General features: G+C 57.0%; 1 protein-coding gene across 1 annotated transcript; it reads right to left on the bottom strand.

Annotated features, from left to right (window-relative positions):
• Positions 1-960: 960 nt before the first annotated feature.
• GTF2E1 (general transcription factor IIE subunit 1) lies at positions 961-19,108 on the bottom strand. Its single transcript, XM_083171507.1, is given in 5 exon segments — positions 961-2,235; positions 2,395-2,627; positions 4,653-4,854; positions 16,932-17,384; positions 18,861-19,108. Coding segments are annotated over 4 exon segments (1,302 nt in total). The 5' UTR covers positions 17,380-17,384; positions 18,861-19,108; the 3' UTR covers positions 961-1,816.
• Between the last annotated feature and the right edge of the window lie 95 nt (positions 19,109-19,203).

Below are 19,203 nucleotides of genomic sequence, written 5' to 3'. Positions count from 1 at the left end.
ATGCAGGCACGGGTAGACCCGTTCTCACTGCATAAAAACCCGTGTTAAAAGGCAAATTACCGGGTAGAAGTTCTTCGCCCGGGAATTTGCCTTGCAGTGAGAACGGGGGTCCGTCCCTGCAGTCCCCGGCATTTCACTGCCGGGTAACATCTGTGTATTTCTCACTCGCAGTGAGAACCCGGTATAACATGTAATTGGCATATTCAAGAATATCACCTCAGGTAGCGGAACATTAGGGCAATAATACTGTTACTGGTAGGACAGCGCACATGGCAAGGGTGTGGTGTATACGGTCAGTGCATCTCCTTCACTCACCACTAGGGGGTCGGTCTCTCTCACACTCACCCTCTGCGTGTCTCCGCCTGCCAGGGTGTCTCTCACCCACCCCCTGCTGAGGTCTCTCACCCTCTCCCTCTCTCCGCCTGTCTCTCACCCTCACCCCCTGCGTGTCTCCGCCTGCCAGGGTGTCTCTCACCCACCCCCTGCTGAGGTCTCTCACCCTCACCCTCTCTCCGCCTGTCTCTCACCCTCACCCCCTGCGTGTCTCCGCCTGTCTCTCACCCTCACCCCCTGCGTGTCTCCGCCTGTCTCTCACCCTCACCACCTGCTTGTCTCCATCTGCCAGGGTGTCTCTCACTCACCCCCTGCTGAGGTCTCTCACCCTCACCCTCTCTCCGCCTGTCTCTCACCCTCACCCCCTGCGTGTCTCCGCCTGTCTCTCACCCCCTGCGTGTCTCCGCCTGTCCTCTCACCCTCACCCCCTGCGTGTCTCCGCCTGTCTCTCACCCTCACCCCCTGCGTGTCTCCGCCTGCCAGGGTGTCTCTCACCACCCCCTGCTGAGGTCTCTCACCCTCACCCTCTCTGCTGCCGTCTTCTCACCCTCACCCCCTGCGTGTCTCCGCCTGTCTCTCACCCCCTGCGTGTCTCTGCCTGTCTCTCACCCTTCACCCCTACCCCTGCGTGTCTCCGCCTGTCTCTCACCCTCACCACCTGCTTGTCTCCATCTGCCAGGGTGTCTCTCACTCACCCCCTGCTGAGGTCTCTCACCCTCACCCTCTCTCCGCCTGTCTCTCACCCTCACCCCCTGCGTGTCTCCGCCTGTCTCTCACCCCCTGCGTGTCTCCGCCTGTCTCTCACCCTCACCCCCTGCGTGTCTCCGCCTGTCTCTCACCCTCACCCCCTGCGTGTCTCCGCCTTCTCTCACCCTCACCACCTGCGTGTCTCCATCTGCCAGGGTGTCTCTCACTCACCCCCTGCTGGGGTCTCTCTCACCCTCACCCCCTGCTGGCACAGTCAGCGCCATATGTAAATAAAATCCATTTGTAGTTAAAAAATGTAAAATAAACCCTGTGCTCTAAAAACACATAAAAACAAATAAAACCTAATATTGGTGTACCCATCCGCTTGTATACTGACACCTAATATCGGGGTACCCATCCGCTGGTATACTGTCAGACCTAATATTGGTGTACCCATCCGCTGGTATACTGACAGACCTAATATCGGGGTACACATCCGCTAGTATACTGACAACCTAATATTGGGGTACCCATCCGCTGGTATACTGACAGACCTAATATTGGGGTACCCATCCGCTGGTATACTGACAGACCTAATATCGGGGTACACATCCGCTAGTATACTGACAGACGGGAACTGGAACTCTCCATGGAAGTAGTCACTGTGGGGTAGGAAGACGGCTAGCGGGAGTTACCAGGAGCGGCTATTGTCTCTGTATGGGGTGGAGGCACCTGGTGACCTGCTCATGTCGGACACCTCACTGAGAGCCGCTGATGACGTCCTGGCTGGAGAACATCAGTCATACATGTCCTCAAACATCTTCTGCCCCAACGCTATGTAGGCTTCTTTCTCCTGCGGGGTCATCTGTGCCACCAGCTCCGGCCGCTGGCTCACCTCCATGTACAGGTAGGACCGCCCGTTGACGGTGACCCCAGGGACTGCCGACACCTCTTCAAACTCATCGTCATCATCGTCTTCAAGGAAATTGGTAGCTGTCGCAAAGGGGTGACGGGGCGCGGGGCTGTCCTGGTCCGATTCACTGGTGTCGCTGTCAGAATCGCTGCCTGCACCTATGTTGGAGGTGGGAGCGGCAGACACACCCACTGCGGCAGCTGCGCTCTTCTTCTCGTGAATGAGGAGGCCTGCATGACTTCTTCATTCTCGTCGGCCGCTGGGCGGCTCCGCCTGATCAGGGAACGGTTCGGTGTCCAGCCCTGGAGGGGACAGAAGGTGGTTAATGCTGGGATCGGCAATAGATCGCACCAATACAGAAATACTACCGGCTTGGAGATAAGCGACATGTGATGCATAAGAACCAATCACTATACTAGAATATTTGGCTGCCTTGCCCCAGACCACAATCGCGCTCTCACCAGATTTGATCTCGGCGGATTCGCTGTACGCTACGCCCTGCACGGTGCTCTCTCTCAGCCAGATGGGCCTCTCTCTGACCGGCTTCCCCTCCGTGGCTGCCCGCTGCAGGTCCTCCTGTTCCTCCATGCTGATGACCACGTCCTGGGTGTACATATCCTCGTATGAGGGTCCCTTTGTCCAGGCCTCCCGCTGTGAACCGGCTGCAGCTGCTGCGGCTGCCGCTCGTTCCTTGCTGCAAAACAGGACGGGGAAGAAAACTCATCAGCGGATTGTATGCATACTGTATATACAGCGGCACTACAACAGACAGTATATAAAACACAAATAACAGAACTGCGCTGGACAAGTGGTTTAACGTTAATAAATCAAATTTTGCTTGTCCATAGACTTCTGATTGTCATCTCACAGGCACAAAGTCCTGGCTGCTACTGACAGATCTGCAGAACAGGAACAATGACAAACAGCCGCAATGTAACAGGAATACAGTCTCCAGGCCCGGCAAGCCGCAGTCTCGGTGGAATTGGCAGGTTGCAGCCCCCCTCCATCGTTACGGGGATTTGAGGTAAGACAACACCTCTAGTAAGCTCAGGAACACAAAGATTCTCTCTCCCTAAGTGCAAAGTTTTACAAGCTGACAGTGTTTGGAGAGACAGATCTGAGGGTGGGAGAGGGGGAGGTAATCTGCATTCACTGCAACACGCACGGAACAGAATGTGCTTTCTGTGCGGGCGAGACAGCGTCTCGTACATGGTGGCTGCGCGGCATGGGGCAGATGCAGCGTGGGGACTTACACACCGACACTTATGAAAGCTTCCGCCCTTGGAATAACTATATAGAAGTGTCGTCCAGTGTCACACCTCAGGACCCCAGGGGATGGCGCTGGGAAGTAACTGAGGAATAGAGGTCGTAGTCCAGACTTCTACGTAATTAGCGACTGAGACTCCACCAAATTATAAAGGCCTGACAGACACATTGCAGACAGCCCCCCTGTAACCCCAGCAGGCCACCCCAATGCAGACAGCCCCCTGTAACCCCAGCAGGACACCCCAATGCGGACAGCCCCCTGTAACCCCAGCAGGCCACCCCAATGCGGACAGCCCCCCTGTAACTCCAGCAGGCCACCCCAATGCGGACAGCCCCCCTGTAACTCCAGCAGGCCACCCCAATGCAGACAGCCCCCCTGTAACCCCAGCAGGCACCCCAATACAGACAGCCCCCCTGTAACCCCAGCAGGACACCCCAATGCAGACAGCCCCCCTGTAACCCCAGCAGCCCACCCCGATGCAGACAGCCCCCCTGTAACCCCAGCAGCCCACCCCGATGCAGACAGCCTCCCTGTAACCCCAGCAGGGCCACCCCAATACAGACAGCCTCCCTGTAACCCCAGCAGGACACCCCAATGCAGACAGCCCCCCTGTAACCCCAGCAGGACACCCCAATGCAGACAGCCTCCCTGTAACCCCAGCAGCCCACCCCAATGCAGACAGCCCCCTTTAACCCCAACAGGACACCCCAATGCAGACAGCCCCCCTGTAACCCCAGCAGGCCACCCCAATGCAGACAGCCCCCCTGTAACCCCAGCAGCCCACCCCAATGCAGACAGCCCCCTGTAACCCCAGCAGGCCACCCCAATGCAGACAGCCCCCTGTAACCCCAGCAGGCCACCCCAATGCAGACAGCCCCCCTGTAACCCCAGCAGGCCACCTAATGCAGACAGCCCCCTGTAACCCCAGCAGGACACCCCAATGCAGACAGCCCCCCTGTAACCCCAGCAGGCCACCCCAATGCAGACAGCCCCCTGTAAACCCAGCAGGCCACCCCAATGCAGACAGCCTCCCTGTAACCCCAGCAGGCCACCCCAATGCGGACAGCTCCCCTGTAACCCCAGCAGGCCACCCCAATGCAGACAGCCCCCCTGTAACCCCAGCAGGCCACCCCAATGCAGACAGCCCCCCTGTAACCCCAGCAGGACACCCCAATGCAGACAGCCCCCCTGTAACCCCAGCAGGACACCCCAATGCGGACAGCCTCCCTGTAACCCCAGCAGGCCACCCCAATGCAGACAGCCCCCCCGTAACCCCAGCAGGCCACCCCAATGCAGACAGCCCCCCTGTAACCCCAGCAGGCCACCCAATGCAGACAGCCCCCCTGTAACCCCAGCAGGCCACCCCAATGCAGACAGCCTCCCTGTAACCCCAGCAGGCCACCCCAATGCAGACAGCCCCCTGTAACCCCAGCATGGGATGGGATCCGATACCTCTGTCTCAGAGATGGGATCTCTGTGGGTTCTGGTTCCAGGATTTCATAAGCCAGGTTGATGTCCTCAGTGTCTCGGAGCAAGGCATATATAGGCTCAATCTGCTCGTTAAACCGGGCGACCAGAGTCCGGGCGTCCTTCTTGGGCATCGCAGACTCGTCCTCTTCCACTTCAGTCTGGCAGAATGTGCAGCGAAACATACCTGAGACAGGGAGACAGACAGTGAGGAGAAGGGACACCGGGCGGGTATAACGTGCGACGTCTCCCACACCAGGAGAGGACACCGGTCGGGTATAACGTGCGACGTCTCCCACACCAGGAGAGGACACCGGTCGGGTATAACGTGCGACGTCTCCCACACCAGGAGAGGACACCGGGCGGGTATAACGTGCGACGTCTCCCACACCAGGAGAGGACACCGGGCAGGTATAACGTGCGACGTCTCCACACAGGGAGAGGACACCGGGCGGGTATAACGTGCGACGTCTCCCACACCAGGAGAGGACACCGGGCGGGTATAACGTGCAACGTCTCCCACACCAGGAGAGGACACCGGGCGGGTATAACGTGCGACGTCTCCCACACCAGGGGAGAGGACACCGGGCAGGTATAACGTGCGACGTCTCCCACACCAGGGGAGAGGACACCGGGCGGGTATAACTTGCGACGTCTCCCACACCAGGAGAGGACACCGGGCAGGTATAACGTGCGACGTCTCCCACACCAGGGAGGACAGCGGGCAGGTATAACGTGCGAAGTCTCCCACACCAAGGGAGGACACCGGGCAGGTATAACGTGCGACGTCTCCCACACCAGGGGAGGACACCGGGCAGGTATAACGTGCGAAGTCTCCCACACCAAGGGAGGACACCGGGCAGGTATAACGTGCGACGTCTCCCACACCAGGAGAGGACACCGGGCGGGTATAACGTGCGACGTCTCCCACACCAAGGGAGGACACCGGGCGGGTATAACGTGCGACGTCTCCCACACCAGGAGAGGACACCGGGCAGGTATAACGTGCGACGTCTCCTACACCAGGAGAGGACACCGGGCAGGTATAACGTGCGACGTCTCCCACACCAAGAGAGGACACCGGGCAGGTATAACGTGCGACGTCTCCCACACCAGGAGAGGACACCGGGCAGGTATAACGTGCGACGTCTCCTACACCAGGAGAGGACACCGGGTGGGTATAACGTGCGACGTCTCCCACACCAGGGGAGAGGACACCAGGCGGGTATAGCGTGCGACGTCTCCCTCACCAGGGGAGAGGACACCGGGCAGATATAACGTGCGATGTCTCCCACATCAGGAGAGGACACCGGGCAGATATAACGTGCAACGTCTCCCACACCAGGGGAGAGGACACCGGGCGGGTATAACGTGCGACGTCTCCCACACCAAAGGAGGACACCGGGCAGGTATAACGTGCGACATCTCCTACACCAGGAGAGGACACCGGGCGGGTATAACGTGCGACGTCTCCCACACCAGGGGAGAGGACACCGGGCGGGTATAACGTGCAACGTCTCTCTCACCAGGGGAGAGGACACCGGGCAGGTATAACGTGCGTCGTCTCTCTCACCAGGAGAGGACACTGGGCAGGTATAACGTGTGACGTCTCTCTCACCAGGAGAGGACACTGGGCGGGTATAACGTGTGACGTCTCTCTCACCAGGAGAGGACACCGGGCGGGTATAACGTGCGACGTCTCCCACACCAGGAGAGGACACCGGGCAGGTATAACGTGCAACGTCTCCCACACCAGGAGAGGACACCAGGCGGGTATAACGTGTGACATCTCCCTAGCCAGGAGAGGACACCGGGCGGGTATAACGAGCGACGTCTCCCTCACCATAATGCCGCGGTAAGACTCAGGAGCAGTGTGTTGGAGCAGGATGCGTGTCCGGGGGGAGTACCGCCATATGTACAGACATGTGCAGTATAAGATGGCTGTTCCGCGTGGGCCCTGGCAGTGCAGCAGTTAATGTGTATGTAGAACAGATACCGGCGGCAGAGCAATGAATGATGTAGCACGGTTCAAGGTCTGCTATTCACAGAGTGTCTAGAATCGGCGCTTCTGCCGCACGCCCACAGCCTTCCTATTGTCCCTGCACTACAATCAAATCCCAGTAATGCCAACCTACAGCGGGGCGCCAACAGGGACCGCAGCCAGAACACACAGTCCCAAGGTCACAGCCGCAGCGCTCCTTCCTGTGTGTACACAATGCCACACCAACCGCACAGGAACATAAGCACTACCTCCTGTGTGTGTAATGTACACAATGCCACACCAACCACACAGGGACAGCAGCACTACTCCCTGTGTGTAATATACACAATGCCACACCAACCGCACAGGGACAGCAGCACTACCCCCTGTGTGTATTATACACAATGCCACACCAACCGCACAGGAACATAAGCACTACCTCCTGTGTGTGTAATGTACACAATGCCACACCAACCGCACAGGGACAGCAGCACTACCCCCTGTGTGTGTAATGTACACAATGTCACACCAACCGCACAGGGACAGCAGCACTACCCCCGTGTGTGTAATGTACACAATGCCACACCAACCGCACAGGAACATAAGCACTACCTCCTGTGTGTGTAATGTACACAATGCCACACCAACCGCACAGGGACAGCAGCACTACCCCCTGTGTGTGTAATGTACACAATGCCACACCAACCGCACAGGGACAGCAGCACTACCCCCTGTGTGTAATATACACAATGCCACACCAACAGCACAGGGACAGCAGCACTACCCCCTGTATGTAATATACACAATGCCACACCAACCGCACCGGGACAGCAGCACTGCCCCCTGTGTGTGTAATGTACACAATGCCACACCAACCACACAGGGACAGCAGCACTACCCACTGTGTGTGATATACACAATGCCACACCAACCACACAGGGACAGCAGCACTACCCCCTAAATAATGTACACAATGCCACATCAACCGCACAGGGACAGCAGCACTACCCCCTGTGTAATGTACACAATGCCACACCAACCACACAGGAACAGCAGCACTACCCAGTGTGTGATATACACAATGCCACACCAACCACACAGGGACAGCAGCACTACCCCCTGTGTGTGCAATGTACACAATGCCACACCACCCACACAGGGACAGCAGCACTACCCCCTGTGTAATGTACACAATGTCACACCAACCACACAGGGACAGCAGCACTACCTCCTGTGTGTAATGTACACAATGCCACACCAACCGCACAGGGACAGCAGCACTACCTCCTGTGTGTAATATACACAATGCCACACCAACCTAACAGGGACAGCAGCACTACCTCCTGTGTGTAATGTACACAATGCCACACCAACTGCACAGGGACAGCAGCACTACCTCCTGTGTGTAATATACACAATGCCACACCAACCGCACAGGGACAGCAGCACTACCTCCTGTGTGTGATATACACAATGCCACACCAACTGCACAGGGACAGCAGCACTACCTCCTGTGTGTAATATACACAATGCCACACCAACCGCACAGGGACAGCAGCACTACCTCCTGTGTGTAATATACACAATGCCCCACCAACCGCACAGGGACAGCAGCACTACCCCCTGTGACAGGACACAATAGACATTTCCCACAGTGGGTAGGACAGTGACTCTATCCCGACCAGAAGAGCTAGCACTCCACCACCCTCAGACAGTTAATTGCCAGCAGTGAAAATCCCTCAGACAGGTAATTGCCAGCTCTGCGTGCCAGAGACTTATCTGCATGCCCAGCAGGAGCGGAGTGCTGTGCCGACGTAAGCCGCAGGCACCGACCGCCAACGTCTCACTAGACAACCTCCCTGGTGTGCCCGGGCATCCATCAACCAGTGCGGTCCGAATTACAGAAAAATCCAGATACAAAGTGATATTAACCCATGGCAGTCTGAATCCTAACCTAGCAATGGGCGTGACGTCCTATTATTGGGCACCTGATAGGGAATAGGAGCACCTACTGGCACATACATGGCACAGAGACTGGCAACTGCCATGGACAATCACTGAGCAAAATGCATGTCAGTAAATAGAGGCTTCTCATCAGCGGGGCCCCCGGGGACTCTCCGGGCTCTAACGCACTGCATGGCAGGACTGCGGCGCCCCTCCCATCTGCTCGGAGGCCTGGCCGGTATCAATCACTGAACGGACGCCTGAAGCCAGACCAGCAGCAAGCACAGAGAGTAATACCACGCCGGCAGGGAGAGGGTTACAGCTGTTTATTCCAAGGTCACCAGTCTGGGCCAGCGAGCGCCAATGCAAGGCTGGCTGCAGGCTCAATGTGACAACCAGTGTCATCATATCACAGGGTACTGGGCAGAAAGCACATCCTCCATTGTATACAAAAAGATTGGCATAGCAGTATGGCGTTGTGACCACGCAGGGCGCCGTCAGGGGACCGGTATGGCGGTGTGACCATGCAGGGCGCCGTCCGGGAACAAGCATTGCTGAGAGCCCACGCAGCGTACCGTCTGGGGATCACCCCTGGACACCTGTAGTTTAGGAATCATTGTATTAGCAATAGGAACATGCATCTGTGATATAATCCGGGGGAGCGGAGCCGGCTTCATTTACTGCAGACCCTGGAGCACAAGTGTCAGAGCTGGGAATCATCTGAGATGTATCTGTAACCATCCACTGATGCATCTGTCCTCCAGCGCATGTGAAGGTCACATTGCAGCTCTGCACAGGAAACTCATCATGGGGGGTGCTGGTCTGACATCGCTCTCATGTGACCCTGTGACTGTGTCACACACACGTAAGGGGACGCCGCGGTACCCAGACTCCGCTGTCACACAAACACGTAAGGGGACGCCGCGGTACCCAGACTCCGCTGTCACACACACACACACACACGTAAGGGGACGCCGCGGTACCCAGACTCCGCTGTCACACACACGTAAGGGGACGCCGCGGTACCCAGACTCCGCTGTCACACACACACGTAAGGGGACGCCGTGGTACCCAGACTCCGCTGTCACACACACACGTAAGGGGACGCCGCGGTACCCAGACTCCGCTGTCACACACACATGTAAGGGGACGCCGCGGTACCCAGACTCCACTGTCACACACACACACGTAAGGGGACGCCGCGGTACCACTGTCACACACACACACGTAAGGGGACGCCGCGGTACCCAGACTCCGCTGTCACACACACGTAAGGGGACGCCGCGGTACCCAGACTCCGCTGTCACACACACACGTAAGGGGACGTCGTGGTACCCAGACTCCGCTGTCACACACACACACGTAAGGGGACGTCGCGGTACCCAGACTCCGCTGTCACACACACACACGTAAGGGGACGCCGCGGTACCCAGACTCCGCTGTCACACACACACACGTAAGGGGACGTCGTGGTACCCAGACTCCGCTGTCACACACACACACACACACACACGTAAGGGGACGCCGCGGTACCCAGACTCCGCTGTCACACACACATGTAAGGGGACGCCGCGGTACCCAGACTCCGCTGTCACACACACGTAAGGGGACGCCGCGGTACCCAGACTCCACTGTCACACACACACACGTAAGGGGACGCCGCGGTACCCAGACTCCGCTGTCACACACACGTAAGGGGACGCCGTGGTACAGAGACTCCGTTGTCACACACACACGTAAGGGGACGTCGTGGTACCCAGACTCCGCTGTCACACACACACACGTAAGGGGACGTCGTGGTACCCAGACTCCGCTGTCACACACACACACGTAAGGGGACGCCGCGGTACCCAGACTCCGCTGTCACACACACACACGTAAGGGGACGTCGTGGTACCCAGACTCCGCTGTCACACACACACACACACACACGTAAGGGGACGCCGCGGTACCCAGACTCCACTGTCACACACACATGTAAGGTGACGCCGCGGTACCCAGACTCCGCTGTCACACACACACGTAAGGGGACGCCGCGGTACCCAGACTCCGTTGTCACACACACACACGTAAGGGGACGCCGCGGTACCCAGACTCCGTTGTCACACACACACGTAAGGGGACGCCGTGGTACAGAGACTCCGTTGTCACACACACACGTAAGGGGACGCCGCGGTACCCAGACTCCGCTGTCACACACACACGTAAGGGGACGCCGTGGTACCCAGACTCCGTTGTCACACACACACGTAAGGGGACGCCGTGGTACCCAGACTCAGTTGGCACACACACACACGTAAGGGGACGCCGCGGTACCCAGACTCCGTTGTCACACACACACGTAAGGGGACGCCACGGTACCCAGACTCCACTGTCTCACACACATGTAAGGGGACGCCGCGGTACCCAGACTCCGTTGTCACACACACACGTAAGGGGACGCCGCGGTACCCAGACTCCGTTGTCACACACACACACACACGTAAGGGGACGCCGCGGTACCCAGACTCCGCTGTCACACACACATGTAAGGGGACGCCGTGGTACCCAGACTCCGTTGTCACACACACACACATGTAAGGGGACGCCGTGGTACCCAGACTCCGTTGTCACACACACACACACACGTAAGGGGACGCCGCGGTACCCAGACTCCGCTGTCACACACACACGTAAGGGGACGTCGTGGTACCCAGACTCCGCTGTCACACACACACACACACACACGTAAGGGGACGCCGCGGTACCCAGACTCCACTGTCACACACACATGTAAGGTGACGCCGCGGTACCCAGACTCCGCTGTCACACACACACGTAAGGGGACGCCGCGGTACCCAGACTCCGTTGTCACACACACACACGTAAGGGGACGCCGCGGTACCCAGACTCCGTTGTCACACACACACGTAAGGGGACGCCGTGGTACAGAGACTCCGTTGTCACACACACACGTAAGGGGACGCCGCGGTACCCAGACTCCGCTGTCACACACACACGTAAGGGGACGCCGTGGTACCCAGACTCCGTTGTCACACACACACGTAAGGGGACGCCGTGGTACCCAGACTCAGTTGGCACACACACACACGTAAGGGGACGCCGCGGTACCCAGACTCCGTTGTCACACACACACGTAAGGGGACGCCACGGTACCCAGACTCCACTGTCTCACACACATGTAAGGGGACGCCGCGGTACCCAGACTCCGTTGTCACACACACACGTAAGGGGACGCCGCGGTACCCAGACTCCGTTGTCACACACACACGTAAGGGGACGCCATGGTACCCAGACTCCGTTGTCACACACACACACACATGTAAGGGGACGCCGTGGTACCCAGACTCCGTTGTCACACACACACACATGTAAGGGGACGCCGTGGTACCCAGACTCCGTTGTCACACACACACACACACGTAAGGGGACGCCGCGGTACCCAGACTCCGCTGTCACACACACACGTAAGGGGACGCCGCGGTACCCAGACTCAGTTGGCACACACACACGTAAGGGGACGCCACGGTACCCAGACTCCACTGTCACACACACACACGTAAGGGGACGCCGCGGTACCCAGACTCCACTGTCACACACACACACACGTAAGGGGACGCCACGGTACCCAGACTCCACTGTCACACACACACACGTAAGGGGACGCCGCGGTACCCAGACTCCGTTGTCACACACACACGTAAGGGGACGCCGCGGTACCCAGACTCAGTTGGCACACACACACGTAAGGGGACGCCACGGTACCCAGACTCCACTAACACACACACACGTAAGGGGACGCCGCGGTACCCAGACTCCGTTGTCACACACACACGTAAGGGGACGCCACGGTACCCAGACTCAGTTGGCACACACACACGTAAGGGGAGGCCACGGTACCCAGACTCCACTAACACACACACACACGCAAGGGGACGCCGCGGTACCCAGACTCAGTTGGCACACACACACATGTAAGGGGACGCCGTGGTACCCAGACTCCGTTGTCACACACACACGTAAGGGGACGCCGCGGTACCCAGACTCTGCTGTCACACACACGTAAGGGGACGCCGCGGTACCCAGACTCCGTTGTCACACACACACGTAAGGGGACGCCGCGGTACCCAGACTCAGTTGGCACACACACACGTAAGGGGACGCCACGGTACCCAGACTCCGCTGTCACACACGCACGTAAGGGGACGCCGCGGTACCCAGACTCCGTTGGCACACACACACACGTAAGGGGACGCCACGGTACCCAGACTCCACTAACACACACACACGTAAGGGGACGCCGCGGTACCCAGACTCCGTTGTCACACACACACGTAAGGGGACGCCACGGTACCCAGACTCAGTTGGCACACACACACGTAAGGGGACGCCACGGTACCCAGACTCCACTAACACACACACACACGCAAGGGGACGCCGCGGTACCCAGACTCAGTTGGCACACACACACATGTAAGGGGACGCCGTGGTACCCAGACTCCGTTGTCACACACACACGTAAGGGGACGCCGCGGTACCCAGACTCTGCTGTCACACACACGTAAGGGGACGCCGCGGTACCCAGACTCCGTTGTCACACACACACGTAAGGGGACGCCGCGGTACCCAGACTCAGTTGGCACACACACACGTAAGGGGACGCCACGGTACCCAGACTCCGCTGTCACACACGCACGTAAGGGGACGCCGCGGTACCCAGACTCCGTTGGCACACACACACACGTAAGGGGACGCCACGGTACCCAGACTCCGCTGTCACACACGCACGTAAGGGGACGCCGCAGTACAGGGGGAGTTCAAAAGGAGAATCGCTTCAGGAGTCACACTGTAGCAGCGACTATGACGGTTCTCCATTACATGCCAGCGAGGGAGGCAGAGAACACATTCATGGCATATAGATGGTACAAGTGAGGAGCTGCACCTTGTCCCACCTGGCAGGGAAGGGTTATTGCTGGAAGTCACAGTATCCGCATGCAGCTAATGAGGCTCATCTGATGGATGACAGGGTCCCAGGAGAGAGGCAGGATAAGCTACATCATCGTCAGCCACTGCAGTCACTTCATAGAGGAGAGCTCCACCTGCTGGCCAGTCTCACACACAGCGGGGAACAGGTCCTTTATATGCACAGTACATGCAAATGGGCAACTTTATTATTACCTCCTGGCGCACAGGAAAAATGTGCTGTAACCAATGGCAACCTAACAGTCAGCTTTAATTTCTAAACTGCAGCAGAAACAGAGCAGAAAAGTCTGGTCAATGTGAACAGCCGCTGTATCATCCATAGCAGGAAACATTCCAGACGGGAAAGTCTCTGCGCCCGGGTCCTAAGGATACAGCACCTACGGCGTGCTCGGCACCACAGCCCTGAGGATACAGCACCTACACCGTGCTCGGCACCACAGCCCTGAGGATACAGCACCTACACCATGCTCGGCACCACAGCCCTAGGGATACAGCACCTACACCATGCTCGGCACCACAGCCCTGAGGATACAGCACCTACGGCGTGCTCGGCACCACAGCCCTGAGGATACAGCACCTACACCGTGCTCCGCACCAGCGCCCTGAGGATACAGCACCTACGCCGTGCTCCGCACCAGCGCCCTGAGGATACAGCACCTACGCCGTGCTCGGCACCACAGCCCTGAGGATACAGCACCTACGCCGTGCTCCGCACCACAGCCCTGAGGATACAGCACCTACGCCGTGCTCGGCACCACAGCCCTGAGGATACAGCACCTACGCCGTGCTCCGCACCACAGCCCTGAGGATACAGCACCTATGGCGTGCTCGGCACCACAGCCCTGAGGATACAGCACCTACACCATGCTCGGCACCACAGCCCTAGGGATACAGCACCTACACCATGCTCGGCACCACAGCCCTGAGGATACAGCACCTACACCGTGCTCGGCACCACAGCCCTAGGGATACAGCACCTACACCATGCTCGGCACCACAGCCCTGAGGATACAGCACCTACGCCATGCTCGGCACCACAGCCCTGAGGATACAGCACCTACGCCGTGCTCGGCACCACAGCCCTCAGGATACAGCACCTACGCCGTGCTCCGCACTACAGCCCTCAGGATACAGCACCTACGCCGTGCTCCGCACCACAGCCCTGAGGATACAGCACCTACACCGTGCTCGGCACCACAGCCCTCAGGATACAGCACCTACGCCGTGCTCCGCACTACAGCCCTCAGGATACAGCACCTACGCCGTGCTCCGCACCACAGCCCAAGGGATACAGCACCTACACCATGCTCGGCACCACAGCCCTGAGGATACAGTGCCTACGCCGTGCTCCGCACCAGGGCCCTGAGGATACAGCACCTATGCTGTGCTTCGCACCAGGGCCCGGAGGATACAGCACCTATGCCGTGCTTCACACCACAGTCCTGAGGTTACAGCACCTATGCCGTGCTTCGCACCAGGGCCCGGAGGATACAGCACCTATGCCGTGCTTCGCACCAGGGCCCTGAGGTTACAGCACCCATGCCGTGCTTCGCACCAGGGCCTGGAAAATACAGCACCTATGCCGTGCTTCGCACCAGGGCCCTGAGGTTACAGCACCTATGCCGTGCTTCGCACCAGGACCCGGAGGATACAGCACCTACGCCGTGCTTTGCACCAGGACCCTAAGGATACAGCACCTATGCCGTGCTTTGCACCAGGACCCTAAGGATACAGCACCTACGCCATGCTCCGCACCACAGCCCTAAGGATACAGCACCTACGCCATGCTCCGCACTACAGCGATACAGCACCTACACCGTGCTCCGCACTACAGCCCTGAGGATACAGCACCTACACCATGCTCGGCACCACAGCCCTGAGGATACAGCACCTACGCCGTGCTCGGCACCACAGCCCTAAGGATACAGCACCTACGCCGTGCTCGGCACCACAGCCCTAAGGATACAGCACCTACGCCGTGCTCCACACCACAGCCCTAAGGATACAGCACCTACGCCGTGCTCCGCACCACAGCCCTAAGGATACAGCACCTACGCCGTGCTCCGCACCGAGGATACAGCACCTACGCCGTGCTTCGCACCAGGGCCCGGAGGATACAGCACCTATGCTGTGCTTCGCACCAGAGCCCGGAGGATACAGCACCTATGCCGTGCTCCGCACCACAGCCCTAAGGATACAGCACCTACACCGTGCTCCGCACCACAGCCCTAAGGATACAGCACCTACGCCGTGCTCCGCACCACAGCCCTAAGGATACAGCACCTACGCCGTGCTCCGCACCACAGCCCTAAGGATACAGCACCTACGCCGTGCTCCGCACCACAGCCCTAAGGATACAGCACCTACGCCGTGCTCCGCACCACAGCCTTAAGGATACGGGATGCGGTCATTTGGTCTACAGCATGATGGTTGACAGTTATTAGGTCGACATGGGAAAAGGTTGAAATGGTTCGACAGGTCAGTAGGTCGTCAGTGTCTAGGTCGACATGGGGTTTTTCAATGTTTTTTTGAGCCGACATGTGCCAACAGGCGGTATTTCATGCCCTACCATCCACTAGGTCCTGGTGGGAGAATAAAATAGTGTGCCGAGTGCAGCGAGGCACCGTGCCCGAGGGGATGCGGTGCACTTTAAACTGTGTCCGTGTCGACTGTGTTGACATTCTGGTCAAAAAACATTGAAAAACCCCATGTTGACCTTTTGACTGTCGACCTAGACATTGTAGAACTAATGACCTGTTGAACTAATGACCTGTCGAACTATAACCATGTCGGCCTTTTCCCATGTCGGCCTTATGACTGTCGACCATCATGCTGTAGACCAAATGATCCCAACCCAAGGATACAGCACCTACGCCGCGCTCCGCACCCCAGCCCTAAGGATACAGCACCTACGCTGTGAAATCATATACAGTGGCTGATGTCACAGCAGCTCAAATGACTGCAGCATTCAGAGCAGCTCAAATGACTGCAAACCTTTTCGTCTCCCTATCTTCAGTTATATAAAGGGTGTACTTGGCTGTTTAATTACATTACACCCACAGTGAAATGTAAGGAGAGCACTGCCATCAATAAGCTGCCTTTGGAATACACATAAATGAATACAACGGAAATGTTTTGCACAATTTACAGATCCCATTCAATAAATTATAATGTTTGTACCACTACCATTGCCCATACCACACCAACTGCGCTCTCTGTACTGAGGGCCACTGGCACCGGGCATGCCCCTCCCACAAAATCACTTAGCAACAGGAGACCTCTTTCCTTGTGACGGGAGAGGGGGTGTGTCTGGGACAGGATGAAGCCCCTCCTCCCCACATCGCCTAGCTCCGTACCTGTTATGGGATCAAACAGCTGGTTGGCCTCCAGGTCGGTGAAGGTGCTGCAGCAGTTGGGGCACTTGAAGGATGCCCGGTTGGTGGAGTCCCTCTCGTCCGTCTCAATACGCCGCCTCATGTGGTCCAGCTTGTACTTCACCACATTGACCAGCAGTTTATAGTTGATGAAGTAATAGTTGTGCCGGGTGGTCTTTCCGTCCGTGGCGGTCTCCACCCGCATCCGGCACTTGATGAATTTGTCTCCCTTCAGGGTGTTGAGAACGGCCCGCAGCTGCTTGCGGTCAAACTTCAGGAGCTCCAACATGTCTTCCTCCTTCACGCAGGGGTTACGTATGAGGATGTCCAGCGCCAAGGCGTGCTCCAGTCCGTAGAAGCCACGTACCACATACTTTGCCAGGCGCTTCAACACCGCGGGAACCTCCGTCACCACCTGGGGGTCCGTCATGATTCCTGTAACACGGAGAAGTGGCATGGGGGATTATACATGGTACAGCGTATACCTGTATGACAGGACACAGGGCTGCTATATCTACATGTATAACAAAGGTCTCACCACCATACCGGTGACACTGGTGGGCAGCCATTACTTCTGTTCCCATCACAAGACACCACTGAGCTGTGCGTGGCCCCGGGAGGTGGCCCATCACAAGCCCTGTACCATGACCACCCATAGGTTACACTCACACATGCCACAGGCCAACACAAAAATGGCCTCCGCTATTGGTCTGCTGACAGAGACTGCACCTTTGCTCTATTTTGGGAGGGGTGCAGGGTCTATGCATGGAACCCCTGGCAACAAGCATTTAGGTAAGCAGCACTTATGTGGCATTACGGTGTGGGGCGCAATGTGTAATGGGCATTACGTGTGGGGCGCAATGTGTAATGGGCATTATGGTGTGGGGCGCAATGTGTAATGGGCATTATGGTGTGGGGCACAATGTGTAATGGGCATTACGGTGTGGGGTGAAATGTGTAAGGAGCATTACGGTGTGTGGCATACTATGTAAGGGGCATTACTGTGTGTGGCATACTATGTAAGGGGCATTACTGTGTGTGGCATACTATGTAAGGGGCATTACTGTGTGTGGCATACTATGTAAGGGGCATTACTGTGTGTGGCATACTATGTTAGGGGCATTACTGTGTGTGGCATACTATGTAAGGGGCATTACTGTGTGTGGCATACTATGTTAGGGGCATTACTGTGTGTGGCATACTATGTAAGGGGCATTACTGTGTGTGGCATACTATGTTAGGGGCATTACTGTGTGTGGCATACTATGTACAGAACACCCTAGCACCGGCTGCCAGGGCTGGTTTCTCCATCCATATAAGTATTGGCCCGCAACGCCTCCTGGGCAGCACTGTGAATAGCTGGCGGAGATGTGCGGTCGCATCACCATGGCTTGGCGCAATTGCGTAATGAGGTCTTCAGCACACGCATGACTACAGCCGTCACTTTTTCATACAATCATTAACACAGATAATGATGAACACTTGTATATTGTGTGAATATCAATTTATATTAAAATATATATATATATACACATATATATATATATATATATATATATATACATATATATATATATATATATATATATATACATACATATACATATATATATATATATATATATATATATATATATATATATACATACATACACACACACACACACACACACACACACACACACACACAGGAGGGGGGAGATAGGGTATATATACACAGTGGGGAAGGTATTGGGGTATATATAGGAAAGGGGATAGATAATTAGTATACACAGGGCGGAGATGTAGGGAAGGTATTGGAGTATAGACAGGAGGGGGGATACTAGGGGGTATATACACACAGGGGGTAGTAGGGAAGGTATATGGGGGCACATACACTGATGGGGGGGAACCATAGCCCCCTGTACACACCGTATACCCCGACACTGACTGCCCACTGCCAGCTGAGTGCAGGTATCCAGGTGACTGAGAGCACACTCACCGTCCACACCGTCTCCCAGCACCGGCTACTCTCTACAACGTCATCACCCGGCACATTCCTAGAATGTAGGTCAGTCCGCCATCTTGGGTAAGGGCATATTGCCAGCACAGTGACTGAGGGCCTCCGGTAACACTGGTGTCAGCCTGACTCTCATGGGGAGCATATGGGGGGAAATGCGAACTAATAAATCTTCCACACATGGGGTAATACACTCCCGTCCTTACCCTACAGGCGGGCTCTGGTACTGCACTGAGCAAAGGGTCAAAATGGCGG

The sequence above is a fragment of the Crinia signifera genome, chromosome 2 (genome assembly GCF_055691185.1).
Source record: "Crinia signifera chromosome 2, ASM5569118v1, whole genome shotgun sequence".
In the NCBI taxonomy this organism is placed as follows: Eukaryota; Metazoa; Chordata; class Amphibia; order Anura; family Myobatrachidae; genus Crinia; species Crinia signifera.
The sequence above is the reverse complement of the archived record's forward strand: the minus strand, read 5'-3'. Positions and strand labels throughout refer to the sequence as shown.